Source organism: Clarias gariepinus, chromosome 6, assembly GCF_024256425.1.
Source record: "Clarias gariepinus isolate MV-2021 ecotype Netherlands chromosome 6, CGAR_prim_01v2, whole genome shotgun sequence".
NCBI classification, from domain to species: domain Eukaryota; kingdom Metazoa; phylum Chordata; class Actinopteri; order Siluriformes; family Clariidae; genus Clarias; species Clarias gariepinus.
In genome coordinates this window covers 26,061,369-26,080,010 of record NC_071105.1, presented here as the reverse complement: position 1 = coordinate 26,080,010, position 18,642 = coordinate 26,061,369, and the positions used below count along the sequence as shown (strand labels likewise).

Genomic DNA, 18,642 nt, shown 5'->3' with positions numbered 1-18,642 from the left:
AATACTTTAAATATAAACAGCATATGGCCTGATCCTGATCTGTCTATATTTGAGCTTGATCTGGCCAATTTGTGTCAAGACTGCTAGATTTGAACTAGTTCACATTGGTTTAAGGGGACTGGGGTGTGTGTGTGTGTGTGTGTGTGTGTGTGTGTGTACAAATCAGTGCCCTCCTATGTTTCATATGTAATTACCAATAGCGGACACATGGCAAGTTTTATCACAAATATACATATTTCATAGCGCTTACTTTTTGCTATGGTTAACTATTAGAACTAATAAAATTTCAAATTTTATTTCAAAACAGTTATGAAATAACAATTTAAAGCAAAACAAATATATTGCATTTTTATGCAGTCAGTTACTAATGCTTTTTGGTGCCAACTGGTTGACTTTAGCCTTTTCTAATTATTCATGTTGAATTTTAAAATTTACATTTGACTAAGTCGCATATCTGTATATGCCTTTCGCATTACTCATAAAATAGATAATTAGTCGTGGCTATGCTTCGGATTTCTATTTAAGGATAAACCACCAGAATATTAGCCCTGAGTTATTGTTTGTATCTTCTGTGATAAAGTTAATTTCTGAAATGAGGCTTTTCTGTGCACATTGATACACCTACCCTATAGTGCTTAAGTCTTTTTGCGATTTCAAAGATTAGGACTTCGGGTCAGGGGCTAGAGCTTCAATTAAAATAGAGTTTTCTGTCTGTCCTTGGATAAGTTAAAATGCCCCTGGACATAATGCACATGTTGTTGGACTGATCACGTGCGTTAACTGAACACAAGTGAACATTCTTATATGTAAACGTGTTGAAAGAAATATTTAAATATTGTGACCTACTTTGCTTTTTTTTATTAGTAAATAAATGTTTTTTATTATAAATAATTAGTTTTGATTAGTTTTATATCTTTGGAGACATTTTATTTTATCCAGTTTAAGAAAGAGGGGACTGAATAACAATATACTGTAGTATCTGTATTAATGTGAAACTATATTACCATATTATAGTAATATAGTTTCTATATTACTATATTACTAATATAGAACAACTATATATATATATATATATACAGTATAATTATTAGATTTACAGGTGTTCTTTTTATGAACCTGCATGCAATGACAGAATTTCTACATCTTGAATTTCAACTGTAGTTTCATCACGATCATGCACTCTTAGCATGTATGTCATAGTACTGTATTTTGTGTAGTCAGGATAACAATGATTTTTTGATGCAAATATGCACAGATCAAACAGGCAAGTCAGATAATTTAGTGCAAATGATAGATAGATATTTATTTTGTATCAAAAACAATGGAACGCTTAAGAAGAAAAAAGCTTACTATTTTTTTGACCAGCTTAATGAGTAATGTCATTAGCAACTATAACATTAAGACTGTCACGGATTTTTTAAAATATAAAGCATGATTAGACAGTATGCCTCCTTTATACAAATATATCTGTAAAAGGAACATTACAATAAACTAATTAAAGTATGTTCAGTGTACTGAAGACTTTCTTTTCTTTTTTCCTGTTTTGTGTATTAAAATTATGAAAAATTTGTTGTTGTTTCTTGGTGTGTGTGTGTGTGTGTGTGTGTGTGTGTGTGTGTGTGTGTGTGTGTGTGTGTGTGTATTTGTGTATTCATAAGATTAAAATCAAAAGAAATATTGTTTTTTAAATTGTAAATTCCATTAAAAAAATCTGAAAATCTATTTCTGAAAATGAATATATTCAGATAATGAAACATCACGACCATTTCTTCTGGTTATTGAGCAAAAGTGTTAATAAAGCAATATTTTAATATAAGGTTGTAGTATGGAAGAATTATTAATTGTATTAATTATTAATTATTAATTGTTGTAGTATGGAAGAATTAAATTAATGTTTCAAATAAGGGAAGGGGAATTTTTGATTGTGTATATATATGTGAAAGGGAACAGCCGAAAGACAAAGAAGATATATGTAAAAGTTTATTTTTTAAATTGAAGGCACTTCAGTGGTGAACTAATTATTCATATAATTATTCAAGTTACTATAACTTTATATAACACTTTTACAAAAAAGTTAAGTAGAACCACTAATGGTTCTTTGGTTGTGCTTGTGAATGTGCTGAGTAGAAGCATAAAACAGAGTGTTTGGAATTATTCGAAATTAGTTTTTGAATCATTTTTCTTTTTCTTAATAATCCGAGGAAGAAAAATCAACATTCTGTAGTTACAGTGCATAAAATCAAATAACAACCGAACAGGTTAATAATAAGCAAATACTTCAAATTCCAATTGTGTGTGTGTGTGTGTGTGTGTGTGTGTATACCATGTAATAAATATTTTACTGGGAGTAATCAGAAGTTAACTTTTCTAATACAATATATCAGAAAAAAAAATTCACAATATAGTAAAAATTGCATAAAGACATTGCATAAATAATGAAATTTGGATTATCACTATTAATTTGTTCTTAAAGTATAAAAAATGACATGAATATTGGTTGGTTACTAATTTATACACTACATATTGAAGGAAATCCTATTAACTATTAGTCTATTTGTTATTACTAGTTTATACTTGGTATACATTCTTCACGAGTAATATATTTTTCCTAACTTTGATAAAAAGAAATATTTAGGACTATAAGGGGTATTTATTATTATTATTATTATTATTATTATTATTATTATTGTTATTATATAGTAGAATATTGATTGTTTTTAAGGATTTTAAACTTTTTTATTATCTTGACACTAAAATGAATGTCCATAATAACCTAGTAACCTAAGAGAGTAACCTAATTTTATTTCTGATTAAATGGCAGATCAGAGATATGCTAATAATAAATAAATTTGAATGAGAAGTAATCTCAGTAATTTTTTTTGTAGTGTCCATAATTTTTTTTCATAAATAGTATAAACTGGAATCTAACTTGTTTAAAAAAAAATTAGGAAACTAAATTATTCGAATGATACAAAATAATTAAAGTAATGAATAATACTTTAAAAGTTCTGAAAAATTCCAGCTGTTCTAAATTCTTGCATATTTTTAGAAGTGCACACAAATATCTTTGAATGCACTACTACCTCAATTAAAAAAAATATGGCCATATTTGCAATCAAAATTTAGACAGACAACACTACTGTTAGTACTGTCAGTACAATCAAGCTAACAACAAAAAAAAAATGATCATAAAGAGTTATTGAAAGTTCCTTAATAGTGCTAACAGGTTTTGTCTTGCTCCTCTGTGCTTGTGCTGCTTCTGCTGCTGTCATTGGAGTGTGTGGGGGAACCTGAGGAGAGCAGTAGCTTAGCGGTGCCCACTGGTGACATTGTGTTGTCCAGAAACCTGTCGTCTAGCTTGGCTGAGTGATCTTTGTGGCTTGTGTAGAGCTCTGCATCTGTTTCATCTGTTGTGCTGTCACTGTAGCTAATGGTACCATTGTTGAGGTCCAGAGTGGTGGGCCGAGAATGATCCGGGCTGTGGGGGTGTGGATGAGTGTACAGCTCAGATGAGCAACTGGTGTAGCTGATAGGTTCTTCCTTTATGGTGCAGGCGATGACCTCACTGGAGCAGAATGACGAGGAACCTCCTACAGCCAGGCCATGAGCACGAGCTTGCATCTCCAGCTCCTGACCCATAAACACATGTTTATATTCATTATGCTAAACCTGAAATGTCTTTTTACACAAATCAGTAAATGAGCTGTGAAAGGGTAAAACATTTCTAATATATTATGTATTCCTCCTGTTTATATGTTTTAATTTCACATTATCTATTACTGAAGTGTAACACACTTCCTATTTTAGTACTGTCACAAGCTCATGCTGCTTCAAAGCTTTGGTATGGCTACCAGTACAAAGCCATTTTCAGTAATGAATAATTCATTTTGTGTACCTGAATGCGAAGTAAGAGGTGTCGGTTGGTGTGTTCCAGTCTCTTCTGCCTGCTCTCCAGCTCTTTTGCTCTCTGCTGCTCTCTTTGTAGCTTTCTTATGTAATCCACTGAAGCCTTCAAAATAGTTCCTTTATTCCACCTCATGTCTCTATAAAATCCATAGTAGATCCATAAGTAAATTCACAACTCGTTCCTCCATGTAAAGATTCAGCTTAAATGTGTTTCTTTAAATTAATACCCACAAAGAGACATATTCGTGGATTTACTTTTAGGTAGTCATACTGTGATTTTTAATGCTGGCAATTATAACTAGCTCCTTGACTTACGGATCATTTGATTTGGGAATTAATGTCCCAAGTTCTTTAATTCTGTCATTAATGTTAAAGCGTCGTCGTCGTTCAACTAGAAAGGAAGAAAAGTAAAAGTAAGCAGCATGCTTGTTAGACATGAAGCATATTAAAGGTTTGTTTAACAACACTGAGCAAATTGTGTTTAAATGAGGGAAGAATTGTTTTTACTTAGGTTATGGTTGTCCTTTTTTTGTCTCTCTTTTGCCAAAGCTCTAACTTCTGCTTCTGAAAAATAAATACAAACATAAGTAAATAAATAAATTATTAACAAACTTACAATTAACATACACATTTACAATTTCCCCCTGGGAACCACCACCTTATCGCGGTGGAGAGGTTTGCGTGCCTTCATGAACCTGGGAGCGTTTGTCTGAAGCCATGTGCTCCTGGTAGGGTCTCTTAAGGCAAAGTGGTCTCAGACGAGGGGCCAGACTATTGTTTAAAAAAAACATAAAAAAAGAGGAGTAAAGTGACCCTGCACGGTGAAAGCCATGTCTGGAGCCATGTCTGGATAGGGGGCCCATCAGCGAGTGCCTATGGATTGTCTACTCCAGGTACGGAGTGAGTTGTTACCCCAAATGAAGGAGTTTAAGTATCTTGGGGTCTTGTTTACGAGCAGTCGCTTTACCACACTTTCGCCAAAAGGCAAAGCTCTCAATCTACCGGTCGATCCTTGTTCCTTTGTTCCTACCCTCACCTAAATGACAAGATCATGAATACAAGCGGCTGAAATGGGCAGCTGGCTTTTCGCTTAGACATAAAATGAGAAGCTCAGTCATCCATGCAAAACTAAAGGTAGAGCCGCTACTCCTTTGCGTGGAAAGGAGTCAGTTGAGGTGGAGTAAGGATGTCACCAGGACGCCTCCCTAGGGAGGTGTTCTTGGCACGTCCAGCTGGAAGGAGACCACGGGGCAGACCAAGGACTAAATTAAGAGATTATATCCCCACACTGGCCTGGGAACGCCTCGGGATTCCCCAGTCAGAGTTAGCTGAGGTGGCTGGGGAAAGGGAAGTTTGGGGTTCCCTGCTGGAACTGCTACCCCCGCGACCCGACTTTGGATAAGCGGTTGAAGATGGATGGATGGATGGATGGATGGATGGATGGACAATTAACAAAAACTCAAGTGCAGTTAACATACATAAATGCCGAAAAAACTGAAAGAATCTTCAAATTCGTGTGTGTGTGTGTGTGTTCTCATAATCAGGCATCCGAATTGTGTGTGTATTTTCAATTAAGTACAATTTACTGCACTATTATAAATGCACAAACTTAAAATGCATGTTACATGTACTATCCAGGTTAAAATGTCTTTTCTTTTTGCCTCTGCAGTCTAAGAATACATGTGAAAACACATAATTTGGTCAATTCTAATCGAAAACATACCTACTGGAAGGCCTTCGGGCCTCTGATAAGAGTCAAACTTTCCACATGGTCCAGGTTGGTCCACGTGCATCATGTCAGGAGCTGGAGTCATTTGGCACAATATAGATTTCATTTATCATTGCAACTGTGCGCTTAAAACTGCACCCAATGGGGATAGCTTAATTAAAAATGATAATAACAATAATAATAATTCCAATTTAATATTACTGTGTATTGTTTATGGGAGGCTTATAAGTTATTAAAATTCTGTCTTATGATTAAAACTATGATTAAATAGCTTTGTAGGTACTCTATTATGGGTTATTACAGATTTAACAGAAGCTGATATACCTGAGAATTCCCTTTTGACGTTGGGTAAACTAGATGGGCAGGAATTCCCAATGGTGACTCCAGCTGGAGGAAGTGCATGATTACTGTAGATGTCAAGGAGATTTGCTGTCACTGGGATCTAAAAAGAAGTCAAATGTAACAATTAAATATAAACAAACACAAAAATTATTTAAACAATTGAAAAATCTGTAAAATATTTGTGCCTCAGTTTACCGTATTTGGTATTTGAATTCCCGCATCCATCAAACCAAGGATGTCATCATTATAACTTGACTCCAAACTGATAATGTCCTCAATTACATCATCCATCTGAAGCAGCAGCAAACCATATAAGCAAAATAATATTTATTAAGATCACTTTATAATCCATATTCATGACTGAATATGCAGTTGCAGTACAGTTATAATGCGAATAGGTTTTCTATGGAGATGAATTGTATACCGGATTGCAAATCTCAAGCCAACTTACTTCATTTATTATCTCTAAAATTGTCTAATTAATTTTTCGTGTGAAGAAAGAAGTGTAGATCATGTCATAGGAATTAAAAATCTAATTTGTTGCTTTATACTTAAACAGAACAGTAATTTTTAAACATATCAGCATGTTGGTCTCAGGTTAAAGCAAACATAATCATAAACATAATCTTTGCAGTATAAATATGATTTGTCCGTGTTTACTTCTATGACAGAACAGTACGGTGAGTTACCTCTTTCTCACAGTTGTTGCTGAGGGTGAGCAGTGCCATAGGGCTGTTAGGGGTACTGGCTCCGGGGCCGGGGGGCATGCCGTGCTCCGGGTGCTGGATGCTTAATGGAGGGCTGATCTTGGCCCCAAGTGTGCCGGACAGATAATGTTTCACCTGCTGCCGTGGACTCTGCTGGAGGTGAAACTCATTGGGGTTCTCCAGATGAGTCTGCACCTGCAGGAAGGAGAAAAGTCCAAAAGTCCATCATGTACGGTACAAGACACATGCCACAGAAAATGTAGACATCTTTCATCTGAATGAATTGTTTTGTATCTTATTAAAGAAATGTAAGAATAAGATAAATGAAAAATGGCATATTAGCTCAATTATAAGCAAATTGCAAAGTTTAAACAACAAGGTTCTGTTTCAAATGCTCTCATTTCAACTTGGCTATAATACAGGGTCAAGCCTTAATGATCTCTCTCACCTGGTAATGACTGTACTCAAGCATGTCCAGCATGTTGTTACACGCAACAGATTAACACAGAGAACGTAATAAATAATCACTTTGTGATATAAACTAAACCAAGTAAAAGTGACCAAATGAAAGCAAACTCAGGAGCAAGTGTCTACACTCAGCTGCCAAAATTTGTTTGCCTTTTATTGAGTTCCCCTAAATGATATCCTTTTATAGAGCTTATTTGACGTCACAATTGCCCTTCCACAAAAGACTCTTTTTAACTGATTTGCTCCTCTCTAAACTGAAATTGGCTTAGGGCTAACTACTGTTTCATCTTTAGTTCCACTCTGCCTGCATAAAACATTATTTGTTCTAAAAAACCCATGAAACAATTACTGCTACTGTTGATTCAATTAAAAAAAACAAAAAAAACTCCAGTGTAAATTCTAAATGTTAACGTGAGTTAACCATATCTCCCAGAGAGAGAGAGAGTGAGAGTACCCAGATGTATGTAACTTATTAATTATACTATGTTAACTACTTAGATAACTAATTAAATATATATGTTACCTAAAAGATAGACCATCTTTTTTAAATAGTTACCTACTGTGTTAAGGAGTATCAAAATCCTTTGGCATAATATTTGAAATGGATTTCATATATTCTAATGGTCATACAGCTTATTATTTTACTTTATGGGAGGAATCTTTGATGCGAAAATCTTCAATTACTTTATTTTTTACCTTATGATATATGAGGTGCATATCATCGACATCATCGCAGCATTAAAATCAGCAAAGCAGTGCATAATTTAAGCAAACTGAAATCGTAGATTTGAATTCCATATTTGTCTGAATAACAAGAAAATTGATGTGGATGTTATCATTAATGCAATACCAAAGCTTTATGTGTGAATTGTAAACAAAATGCTTTTGGAAAATGTATTTAAAGTCACAGTAAAGTATTTTTCTCCAGTTAAAAGTCCACGAGTGGAACGTTGTCGAGTACATACTCGATCATGTTTTTTTGCATGTGGAAACATGTCTAAACACAAATCTTAATGCAGTCTGCTAGAATGTAATTAAATAAAGCATGTGCATCAACTCTAGATTCACACCCATGTCTAAGAATTGCCCCAGGTTTTTTTTCCTGCCACTACTTGAAAATGTAATTTCATAATCAATGCATGATTTTAACTGTAGTGTAATATTTAAAAAAGAATACTGAAGATTCAATGCTCCTCTGAGCAATTCTTTGAAAGATTTTTTTTCTCTTTCCAAATATTTCAAGTATCATTAAGTTGTGTTAACAAAGCTAATCTGTTGTTCCTTGGGCCTAACAGAGGAGCGATTGAGACATCTTTGCTGTTATTGCCCGAAGCAAGAGACATGTTCACATTCAACACGTGTGGAATTGAGGTCTGCACCAAAGTCCTGATTTACCAGTCTTAGCGTTTTATAATGCTACTTAAATGCTTCCTAGTTTTCACTTTGATTGCGTGATTACATGAATCGTAAGCTGGTGATGACCTGATTTCTGTCATGTTTGTTACACCTTGACGAGGATTTTGTGTTGTTGAGATTAGGCCATTTTGTGGTTTATGCCAGCTAATTAGTTTAATTTAGCAGAATGTTTTCATAACATTATGATTGTAATAATTTTTATTGATGTGCAGTCTACTGAGCAGTCTGGATGTTCTAAGGACATTTTTACATAATATTTTTAATTCTCCTTTTTCTTCCTTTCTACCACCGCTTCAACTTCATTTTCCACTGCGAGAAAGCAGTTACTTTAGTAGATGTTTAAAAAATATTGCAGAAAAAAATATATTATTTTTTATAAAATATATAGAATTATATATAGAATATATATAGAATTTACATTTTAAGAAAATCATTTCCCTAAACACATAGTTTGTGAGTTGTTTTTTTATAAATAAATTGATATATTTATGTGTATTGCCTAGTCTTTTAGTGTTATAGTGTAAATTATTATAATTATTTGTATATACACAAATGACTTTATGAAATGTCTAGTGTTCAGTGGTTTTCTATGGATGGATGTCGTTAGAAAAGTGTGCAGATGGACTTTATGGACGCAAACTAAAAGGTGATGTATGCAACAGACAGTTCCCTCCAGCCTAGAAGGATGCTGGCTTAAAAAAAAATAGAAAGGAAGAATGCTCCCCTTGTTCCTCCTTATCTTTTCCCCCATTTTGAAAGTTTGTGGCATCTTTCTTTGGCCTGAAGTCTTTGGGATAAGGAGAGTGCACTCTAAATAAAAAGAAGCTATGTTCTCAAAAAAAAAAAAAAAAGTCAGTCAGTGTAAGGCAGTACATGCAGTACCTAAGTACCAGGAAAGTTAACATATCCTTGAGTTCTTGGTGACATTAATGGGATCTTGAGGCAGCTGAGTTTAAATCATATTTTTTTAAGAAAAACTTCTGTTCAATAAATTGCTTTTGTTTCTATTTTTTATACATTATTTATTTATTTTCATGAGAACAAAACAGTGCATCTAACAACAGGAGGAGAAAAAGATAAGAAAAACTGTAATAATTATAATAATAATAATAATAATAATAATAAATAATAATAATAATAATAATAAAGAAATGTATGGACAAAAGTATTTAACCACACCTGTTAATTTTTGAATTCAGGTGTTTTAATCAGGCCCCTTATTCCCAGTGAAGGACAATCTTAATGCTATCAAGAAATACCAAGACATCTTGGACAATGCTATGCTTCCAACCTTGTTCCAGTGTGTATATACACTTTATGGCCAAAAGTATTGCTTGTCTGCCTTTGACATTATGTAAAATATAAATAGTGACTCAAATAATTGGCTTAATTAGTGTACTGGTTTATTCCTTGGTTGGGATTTGGGGTCTAAGTTACCATGTAAAAAAAATCCTAATGGACATTCAGAACTTTACATGTTATATTTAGTTCTAATTAAAGCTTTTCTGAACCCTTTTTTGAACCCTTAAAATTTAAATCTTAAAACATATTTTAGACTTCAAATTTTCAGGTATGATGAGTGTTATTGTGCTTTATATTTGTTTTATGACACAAGGTCTTATCTTCTTAATTTCAGACTTGACTGAGCTGCTTGCATTAAAACAACAACTTTCACAAAAAAAAAAACACTCATTCATGGCATTGAAAATATGTACTGTAGAAAAAGATTTTTTTCATATATATATTTTTTATTTGTAGTGCTCAGCTCTGTGCTGTTGAGACATAAATATCAGACTGATAAGTTGCATGACTGGTCATGCAATCACCACCAACTCACTCTTTACATTTTAGTCACAACAAATTTCGTCAAAGCAACCAGGACTGTTTTTTTTTTTTTTGTTAGACAGCTCTACATACTATTATCGTTCATTCATTTCAGAGAGGGATAGATTTCACCATAGCACCCGCTTCCCCTCTATATCTCACACAAGCAAGACGAGGATAAACAGAGGTTCTTTTTAAACAAAGATTCATGACGTGCTTCTCAGCCTATGGCAATGAGACATTTAAAAAAAATGTTGCGCTGACATGCCAGAAGGGCTAACATGAACTGACTTGAAGTTGCTTAAGTGATTAAACAGTTGTAGTCTTTATGTGTTCCACTGGACTAGCTCAGTTATCACAAGTAAAGACTCTGACGGCAAGAACATATTTGATGCCCAGCCAGAAAATATTTGTTGCACCCAAATGGGGATGTCGAGACAGAGACAGATTTGTCACAGTGTCGCAAAAGCCACAAACACCAAAAACAGAATGAATGAATTCTATCTAGGACCAGGAGAGAAAGACCAGGCAATTAGTCACTCTGTCCAAGCAGGCAATGAATTAATCATACATGTTTGATAAAAATAAGGTTAAAGTTCAATCTAAAAATTACTTACATAAAAGAGAATAGAACTGACTTGAGCCAAGTCTCTCTAATTTTACAGCTATAAATGAAACATGAGTTAGGAATTCACTGAACTCTGGGCCAAAAGAATCAGACATACACCATGTAAAGAATAGTTAAATTTAATCTATCCAGAAAAACAAAACAAAAAAACATTTTCCTAGCCCATCAGATCTACTTTCAAACTAAATTATTTTCCTCCAGTTCTCAGAATTATTTTTTTATTTTTTTTTAACAGAACAGAGGGTCTGTTTCTAGGGTCAGAGATTTGATAGAGTACTAAGCAATGAGCCTGTGTCTCTGAAAGCTGGCACACAAAGCAGGAGTTGTTTGGGCCTGAAGCAGTGTGATTTAAAGGGCAAATCGACCACCAAGAAGTCGAATAGGCAACCGTGAGCCACACATGCATGTGGAGCTCCAATCTGATGACATTTAAAAGTCAGCTGGTTAGCAGTGAGGCAATTTCATGGATATTTATTCATCTATTTATTTATTTTAAAAAATTTGTTTGCTAATTTGCTGTTATTTACAACATAGCCTAGGAGACAAAAGAACAAGACAATATACAGTACAGTATTTGATTCTAAAATCCTAAATCATAAACCTGCGCTACTGTTTTAATATGACAATCATAATGTGTGACAGATTTTGTACAGTATTAATGATTCACAACATAGCAAAACATTACAATCAAATCCATGTAGAATCCACGTGAACATGTAGATTAGCACCTCTCCTGACCCCTCCTAAAACCTGCATATGTAAAGAGCATGGCTTTTCTATGGCCTGGTCAGGACTGCACTGTTCTATTTTAATTTCCAAACAACTATCTAACAGAGTCTCCTCTATAAAACTTTGAAATAAACTGTTCCACGAAAGGGTGAAGAGTGTGATTTTTAAAGCATGTACTTCAAAAATGATCTTTATCTATCACATGTCTGTCACACATGTGACACAACTATTCATCTTGAATGTGTTGAGCCCAAAAATGGCTCCCTGTCTGCATTTCAGGCTGAGACCTACCAGGATATCAGGTTGGTCTGATCAGCGGGCCCTCATCTTCAGACCTTATTCCAGGCCTGATTTCACAGATCAGCACCAGGTATTTAGTCTGGGAAGGATTTACTTTACATTAGGGTTGCTCTTGTGTGGTCTCTTCTCTCAGATCTGATGGTATAGATCTGACTACTAGACAAGAGTACACAAACCCCTTTATCATAACATGGTTTTAATCCAATGCTCATTATTGTTTTAATGGCTTCTTTAAATTCATTAGAGAAGATGATTTTAAAACTCACTTTCAATACCACCCCCAGACAATATGAAGAGTTGGTCATGCCATATGGTTTAGTCACTTGGTTTGGCTATTGGTTGTCAAGGTAATCAGTACATGCTTGGAAATTTGGTCATAGAATTTGTGAAAAGCTTCCTTTTGCATATAAATTTCCTTAAATAACTACTTGTTTTTGAAGATGGGAATGGCTGATTTTCATGTTGCAGCCTTCCTAGCAATCATATAATACGAGCAGAAAGCAGTGATTACCCATCTGCTCAACTCTCCTATCTCTACAAACTAACACTGAATTCCATTTATAGTGACCAGTAGGTTTGTAGATATGTGTCTGACCAAGGCCCTTCATCATCGATTGAGAATGCTGGGACTCTAGCATGAACTTAGGTACTTTTACTGCTGCAAAAATATTCTTGTATACAGTGAAACCTCGGATTGCGAGTAATGCGGTTTGCGAGTGTTCCGCAAGACAAGCAATGTTTAATAGATTATTAGTTAATAGATTTTGACTTGGAAAATGAACAAGTCTTGGTTTACGAGTACCGAGTATCATGTATCACGCATGCTCTTCTTATTTTGACGCCGAGCGTCACATGATCACAACTGAGAAAACGGTTTTTCACTCTCTTGCGCTGAGGAATTGTGGGTAATCGTCTCCCCTGCTGGGTCTTAGTGTGCTAAGTATAATCAACTTATAGTATAAGTGTGCTTACTGGTATAATCAACATCCATGCACGCATGTACTGTTTACTATAACACTGTGACTACGTGTGTGCACGTAAAACTTACTTTATTTTGCATCTGTATGTGTGTGTGTGTGTGTGTGTACTGTGTACTGTTTATTATTAACACGTGTGTGTGTGTGTATGTGTGTGTGTGTGTGCATGTAAAGCAAAAGCTAGTCTTATAAGAGAGGTTAAAAATACATTTTCTCTCTGCTTAAGGCTTAGTCTGCTCTTTGTCTGTGTGCGCGCACATTATTGGACACCGCTCTACACACACACATACACTCAGTCTTTAATTTTGAATGTATTAATAAACATTAAAAACTATTTGTAGTTTATTATTGTTACATATTTTAACCCAAATTATTAAACATAGAAACTAAATACATTTTAAGAATAAGTTTACAATTTAGAAAACTTCTAAGGGTCTTAAAATTTCTGTATCCAATTGGCTTGTTGTCATAGTCTGCTAAATGCTTAAATGACATACAGTAGGCAAATACAGTGCTGATACATAGTGACCAGATTCTAAACCCATGATGTTTTTACAAAATATGAATGGTTCTTTAAAAGTTTTAGTTCGATTGCACTAGTTCTGCCACTCCTCTGAGATAGCCCACACAGATAAGCAGTTCTCTACTCTTATTTAAAATCACTCACATTTTTGGTACAGTTTAACATTCTGAAATGTGGGAGACATGCTTAGACCTTTATCTACTAAAGCTTTTTATTCATGCAGCACAGTCTACCATCATATCATGTCTGCTCTAAGAACCCTAAAGCATTTTTTTATGCTGGTACTCAACTCTTCTGAATCATATAACCACATACAGTAGTCAATTCATCCTGAATGATGTTTTACAGTGTCATTTGGGATGTTCTGTATATTAAACAATTGCTCAGTCCAGAAAAAAAACAACCTGCTCCTCTGCTATGCTCTGAGTCCACGTGGTCCCCTAATATTTCCAACAGATGATTTACTTGGGCCCATTTTTAAGTAACCACAGGTTCATCTAGGACTCATTAAGACCCATCACCTACCTAGCACCACATTCCGGTGGAAATCCAGATGCTCCCCAAATGCACTAAATCTTGTTCCACATATGCAAAAGCAAATGTCTATATAAACTAATCAGCCTGTAACCTTTATTTGCTCTCCTTTGCGTAGCATGTTTGGTCACATAGCAATATGAAGCCAGTCTGGTAGACTAGACACAGATTGGTTAACCAAGTCCTGACAACTAATTCTGCTGCTTGATCTGCTCTACTGAAGTGTTTTAACTAATTTTCAGATAGTTACCATCTCTTAAAGATTTTACATAACCGATTCAGGAAGGCATTAATGGAGATTTGGAGGGGTCTGATCGCAGGGTCAACTCGAGGCAAATGGCCGAGTAAAACCTGTTAAAAAAACCAAGAGGTTGACTGATTCCTAAGAAGAACTTGTTACATGACTCAAGATCCTCTTTCAGTATGCACAACTGTTTATCCTGACTTTTCCCTTTAAATGCAACAGACATGCCAGTAATTGATGACTGGTTCAGGAAAGGGAGTCAAATTGAACTGCATGTTTGTATCCAAGCCATAGTCATTTGTGGTCTCTATTTATTCGTTTATAATAAAAAAACATTTTGATAAATTTGCTATCGAGCCTTGTCTTGAAACATGAAACTGTTAAATTAATATGAATTAATTAATAAACAAGTCAAACAAAACTAGTAAGTTTCCTTGATAAAGAGTTGCTGGTGCTTCAGTGATCTGGTGGGAGGATTGTGATATACTTCACATTGTACTAATCCTTTTTTTAACAGTATGATGAAAGCATATTTTTGCAAGAATGTTGTGTCTTTTTTTTATTCACTGAAAAAAAGCAGCTTTACACAATCATGAATTTCCTTATCTTTACAAAGAAAAGACCAGACCCACAATGAATCCCCATTACAATAATATATGACTCGGGTTTGACTAGAAACTCAACATACCATGCAGAAATGAGTTTCACACTGTTAATCATGACATTAAATCCTACAGATCTGCCTGACACCATTTCAAAGAAGTGACTGTTTTTTTTTTTCTACTAAATATGTTCTAGTATGAGAATAGCATGTGGAATTATAGGCATTCTTGTTTGAATTAGCTGGGGGTGTTGGAACGTGTGTGTAGTAAAACCATGTTTGAATTTGTCATCTTGAGCTGCTTCTTTGCTAGACAGGTCATAGGTGCCTGTACTAATTAAAGGCTCACCAAGCATTTGTGGCTTAATGTTTTCGCTTAAATGCTTAACCATTCTCTGCCTGGTACCGAATAGGCAAATTTTGCCTACTTTGTAAAGACAAGCTAATCTATTTATCAAAGCTTAAACTGCCACATAACTCTACAAGCAAACTGTTGCAAGTCTGGTAATTAAGATAGACATTAAAAAAGCACTTCTGAATGAGAACATTATTTTTTTAATTAATGTGAGAACAATGTGCCTGAGGAGGTTTTTTACCTAAACAATGCAACATGCAAGACAAAAACTATAAATGACAAAAGCCAGAACTACAGCATTCAGCATAAAAACTGATAGTCTGCTTTTACTGCATAGCATATATGCACTTAATACTAACATATTAAAGTAAGTAAAAAAAAGAAATAGATAGATAGATAGATAGATAGATAGATAGATAGATAGATAGATAGATAGAATGTTTCTTTTATTGTCATTGCATTTCCTGGTGGAAATGCATAACAGAACAACCGTTTGCAAAATGGACTTTACATCAATATTATAGCTATTCAGCCACAGTAACCACACCTGAAAAATGAACCCCCAACAAAACCAGCATTTATGTTTATGCTGACTAGAACCATGTCCAATTTCCCCTTAACATAATTGCAGTTACTATGCAAACAAATATGTGCTCTCTCTGGATCTCATAGAAAGTCATTTTAAGTCATTAGAAACACTTACACCAGCCAGACTGTCTAATTTCTCATGGACTCTTTCAGTTCTTACTGCAAATGTGGTACAATCTCTCTAATAATGTAGCCTCATAAAGGTTATTTCATATAAATAAAGGCATCTTACCAGAGCTTTTTAGATGGTTGATGTCTTGCAGATTTAATCATTTTACGAGTATGACCATGTCGTCTCCCTCACATTTAGTTTAGGCAGTCCACTCAGACCAACCAGAAAATCAAAGCCATGAAAAATACGTCAGTGTAGTGGAGAAAATAGGATTAAACATGCTGAACGCCAAAAGTCTGGAAACACAGCGCGAATTAAAGGAGGAATTCTCTGAGTAGAGATAATCCCCCTTATGGATTTAACACAGTTTGGTCGCAAAGAGCAATATTTTTTACCCCAGGACTGACACGGGCTACAGAATTCACATGGGGATTTTAGGATGCCACAAGTACAATCTTGCTTTGAATCCATCATCTCAGTATTTTTAATATTTGACTAACGTAGGCAGATTTATCACACAACAAGTACTTTAAACAGAAATATTCTGGTGTAGGATATTCCTCTATCACAGACTTATCTGCTTGGCTTTACTTGGATTTTAGCTTTCAACCAGACAGCTGTTTGAGTCATCAATCTTATTCATAACATACTGTATAGTACATTCTGTTTCACTGTATATGTAAATGAGTAAGAAAAAATAAACATGACAAATTCTCACCTTCAGTTATATAAGGTCAACAGGATTTATGGTGCATCTCAGCCTCTAGGATTGCACTCTTGTGTCTGTGACTGTTCCTGCATCTGCTGGGATTGGACCAATGATGATTCTGTCATCAATGATAATTGAAACTGATCTTAATTATAGCAGTGGTTAAGTGCTCCCACATCCATTAAGAAACTTCTGTAACAGTACTGGGATGTTCCACTAACATACGACAGCTAATTCTATTAGTTTAAGCTTAGTTTAGGTAACAATTCAGCAGACAAACTAACGAACTAAACTAAGTGAGAGAATAGGGAAATATCACCAAAGCAGCCAAAAAGGGAAGGATGGTATTACACATTTAGTAACAAGAAGGAAGTAGGAAAAGAGTAATGGATGAATGCTTTATAAGTGACTAAAGACCAGTGAAGTAGAATTTTTTTCAATATCAATAATTGGGACAATGACTGTAGAGGCTTGTCAACAGCAGCCTAATCACCTAATCCACCACTTGGACATCTTAAAACAATGACCCCTTATAATAAACCCCTTCACAGCTTAATATATGCCATAGTATTTTTCATAACAGAGTCTATTGTGCTCCATAAAGCCAAATATTAAGCCACCAAACATACTAAAAAACACACCAAGTGGGAAAATATGCAGAATTTTATACCTTTGTTGAGTGGGTTGCAAATACCGGTTAGGACATGTACTTTATGCATGATACAAGGTATTTTTTCAAACATTGTTTACAGATAATTCACTTATAATTTACTGTATAACAATTGAAGTGGGTCATACGTTTACATACTGTACACTCTGCTGACTGTGCCTTTAAACAGATTGGAACATTCCAGAAAATTATGTCATAGATTTAGAGGCTCCTGATAGGATAACTGACATTATTTGAGTCAATTGGTGGTGGATCTCTGGATGTCTTTTAAGGCCTACTTTCAAACTTAGTGCCTCTTTGCTTGACATTGAAGAAATAAGCCAAGACTTCAGAAGAAAAAAAAAATTTGGGAGCAATTTTCAAATGCCTATGTTCATCTGTACAAACAATATAATATAAAAAATACTACTAAGTATAAACACCATGTGACCACACAGCCAACAAAATCATATCGCTCAAGAAAGAGATACGTACTTTGGTACAAAAAAGTACAAATCAATCCCAGAATAACAGCAAATGACCTTGTTAATACACTGAAGGAAACAGGTACAAACGTATTTATATTAACAGTAAAATGAGACCGTAACCAGAAAGCTCAGAGAACTCTTAACATTAACAAAAAAAAGCCATTTCTTAAAAACTACCAAAAAACAGTCTATGGTTTGTAGCTACACGTGAGCACAACAATCTTGCTTTTTGGAGAAATTTCCTCCGGTTTGATAGAACAAAAACACAATGTTTGGCCATAATGACGTTTGACATTATGTCATGAGGGAAAAGGGGGAGGCTTGCTAGTTGAAGAGCACCATCCTACCTGTGAAGCATGGAGGTGGCAGCACCAGGGACTTGTGCACCTAACAAAATAGATGCCATCATGAGGAAAGAAGATTAAGTTGAAGCATATTTAAGCAACATCTCAAGACATTGGACAACATTCCCAAACATACATTAAAATTTGTGGCAAAAGGGCTTAAGAAAAACTAAATTGAGGTATTCTATTGACCATCAATCCAGCTGAAAATGTATGTAGATCTGGAAGAAAAAAAATTGTGAGCAAGGAGAGTATAGTTACACCAGTTCTGTCAGGAGGAATGGGCTAAAATAAAATTTAAATACTGAATACTAATTAAGTGTATTTAAACTTCTGACCCAATGGAAATGTGAATGTGAATAAATCTTTCCCTCTATAATCTCAAAGTAAAAATTTTTCAAAGTAGTCATTGTAGTTTATCGGAGATAGGGAGGGTTTACTAGGATTAAATGTCAGGAATTGTAAAAAA

At 34.7% G+C, this 18,642-nt stretch overlaps 1 protein-coding gene across 2 annotated transcripts; it reads right to left on the bottom strand.

Annotated features, from left to right (window-relative positions):
* Window positions 1-3,219: 3,219 nt before the first annotated feature.
* mitfa (melanocyte inducing transcription factor a) lies at window positions 3,220-7,165 on the bottom strand. 2 transcript variants are annotated; one of them, XM_053498587.1, is made up of 9 exons: window positions 7,133-7,165; window positions 6,667-6,879; window positions 6,173-6,268; window positions 5,960-6,077; window positions 5,630-5,719; window positions 4,414-4,470; window positions 4,222-4,297; window positions 3,896-4,043; window positions 3,220-3,630 (listed from the first exon to the last, which is right to left on the bottom strand). In XM_053498587.1, the coding sequence occupies exons 1-9, from the start codon at window positions 7,163-7,165 to the stop codon at window positions 3,220-3,222; spliced, it is 1,242 nt and encodes a 413-aa protein (XP_053354562.1). The 2 variants fall into 2 exon arrangements, with proteins under 2 accessions (XP_053354562.1, XP_053354563.1); XM_053498588.1 differs by lacking the exon at window positions 5,630-5,719.
* Window positions 7,166-18,642: the final 11,477 nt, after the last annotated feature.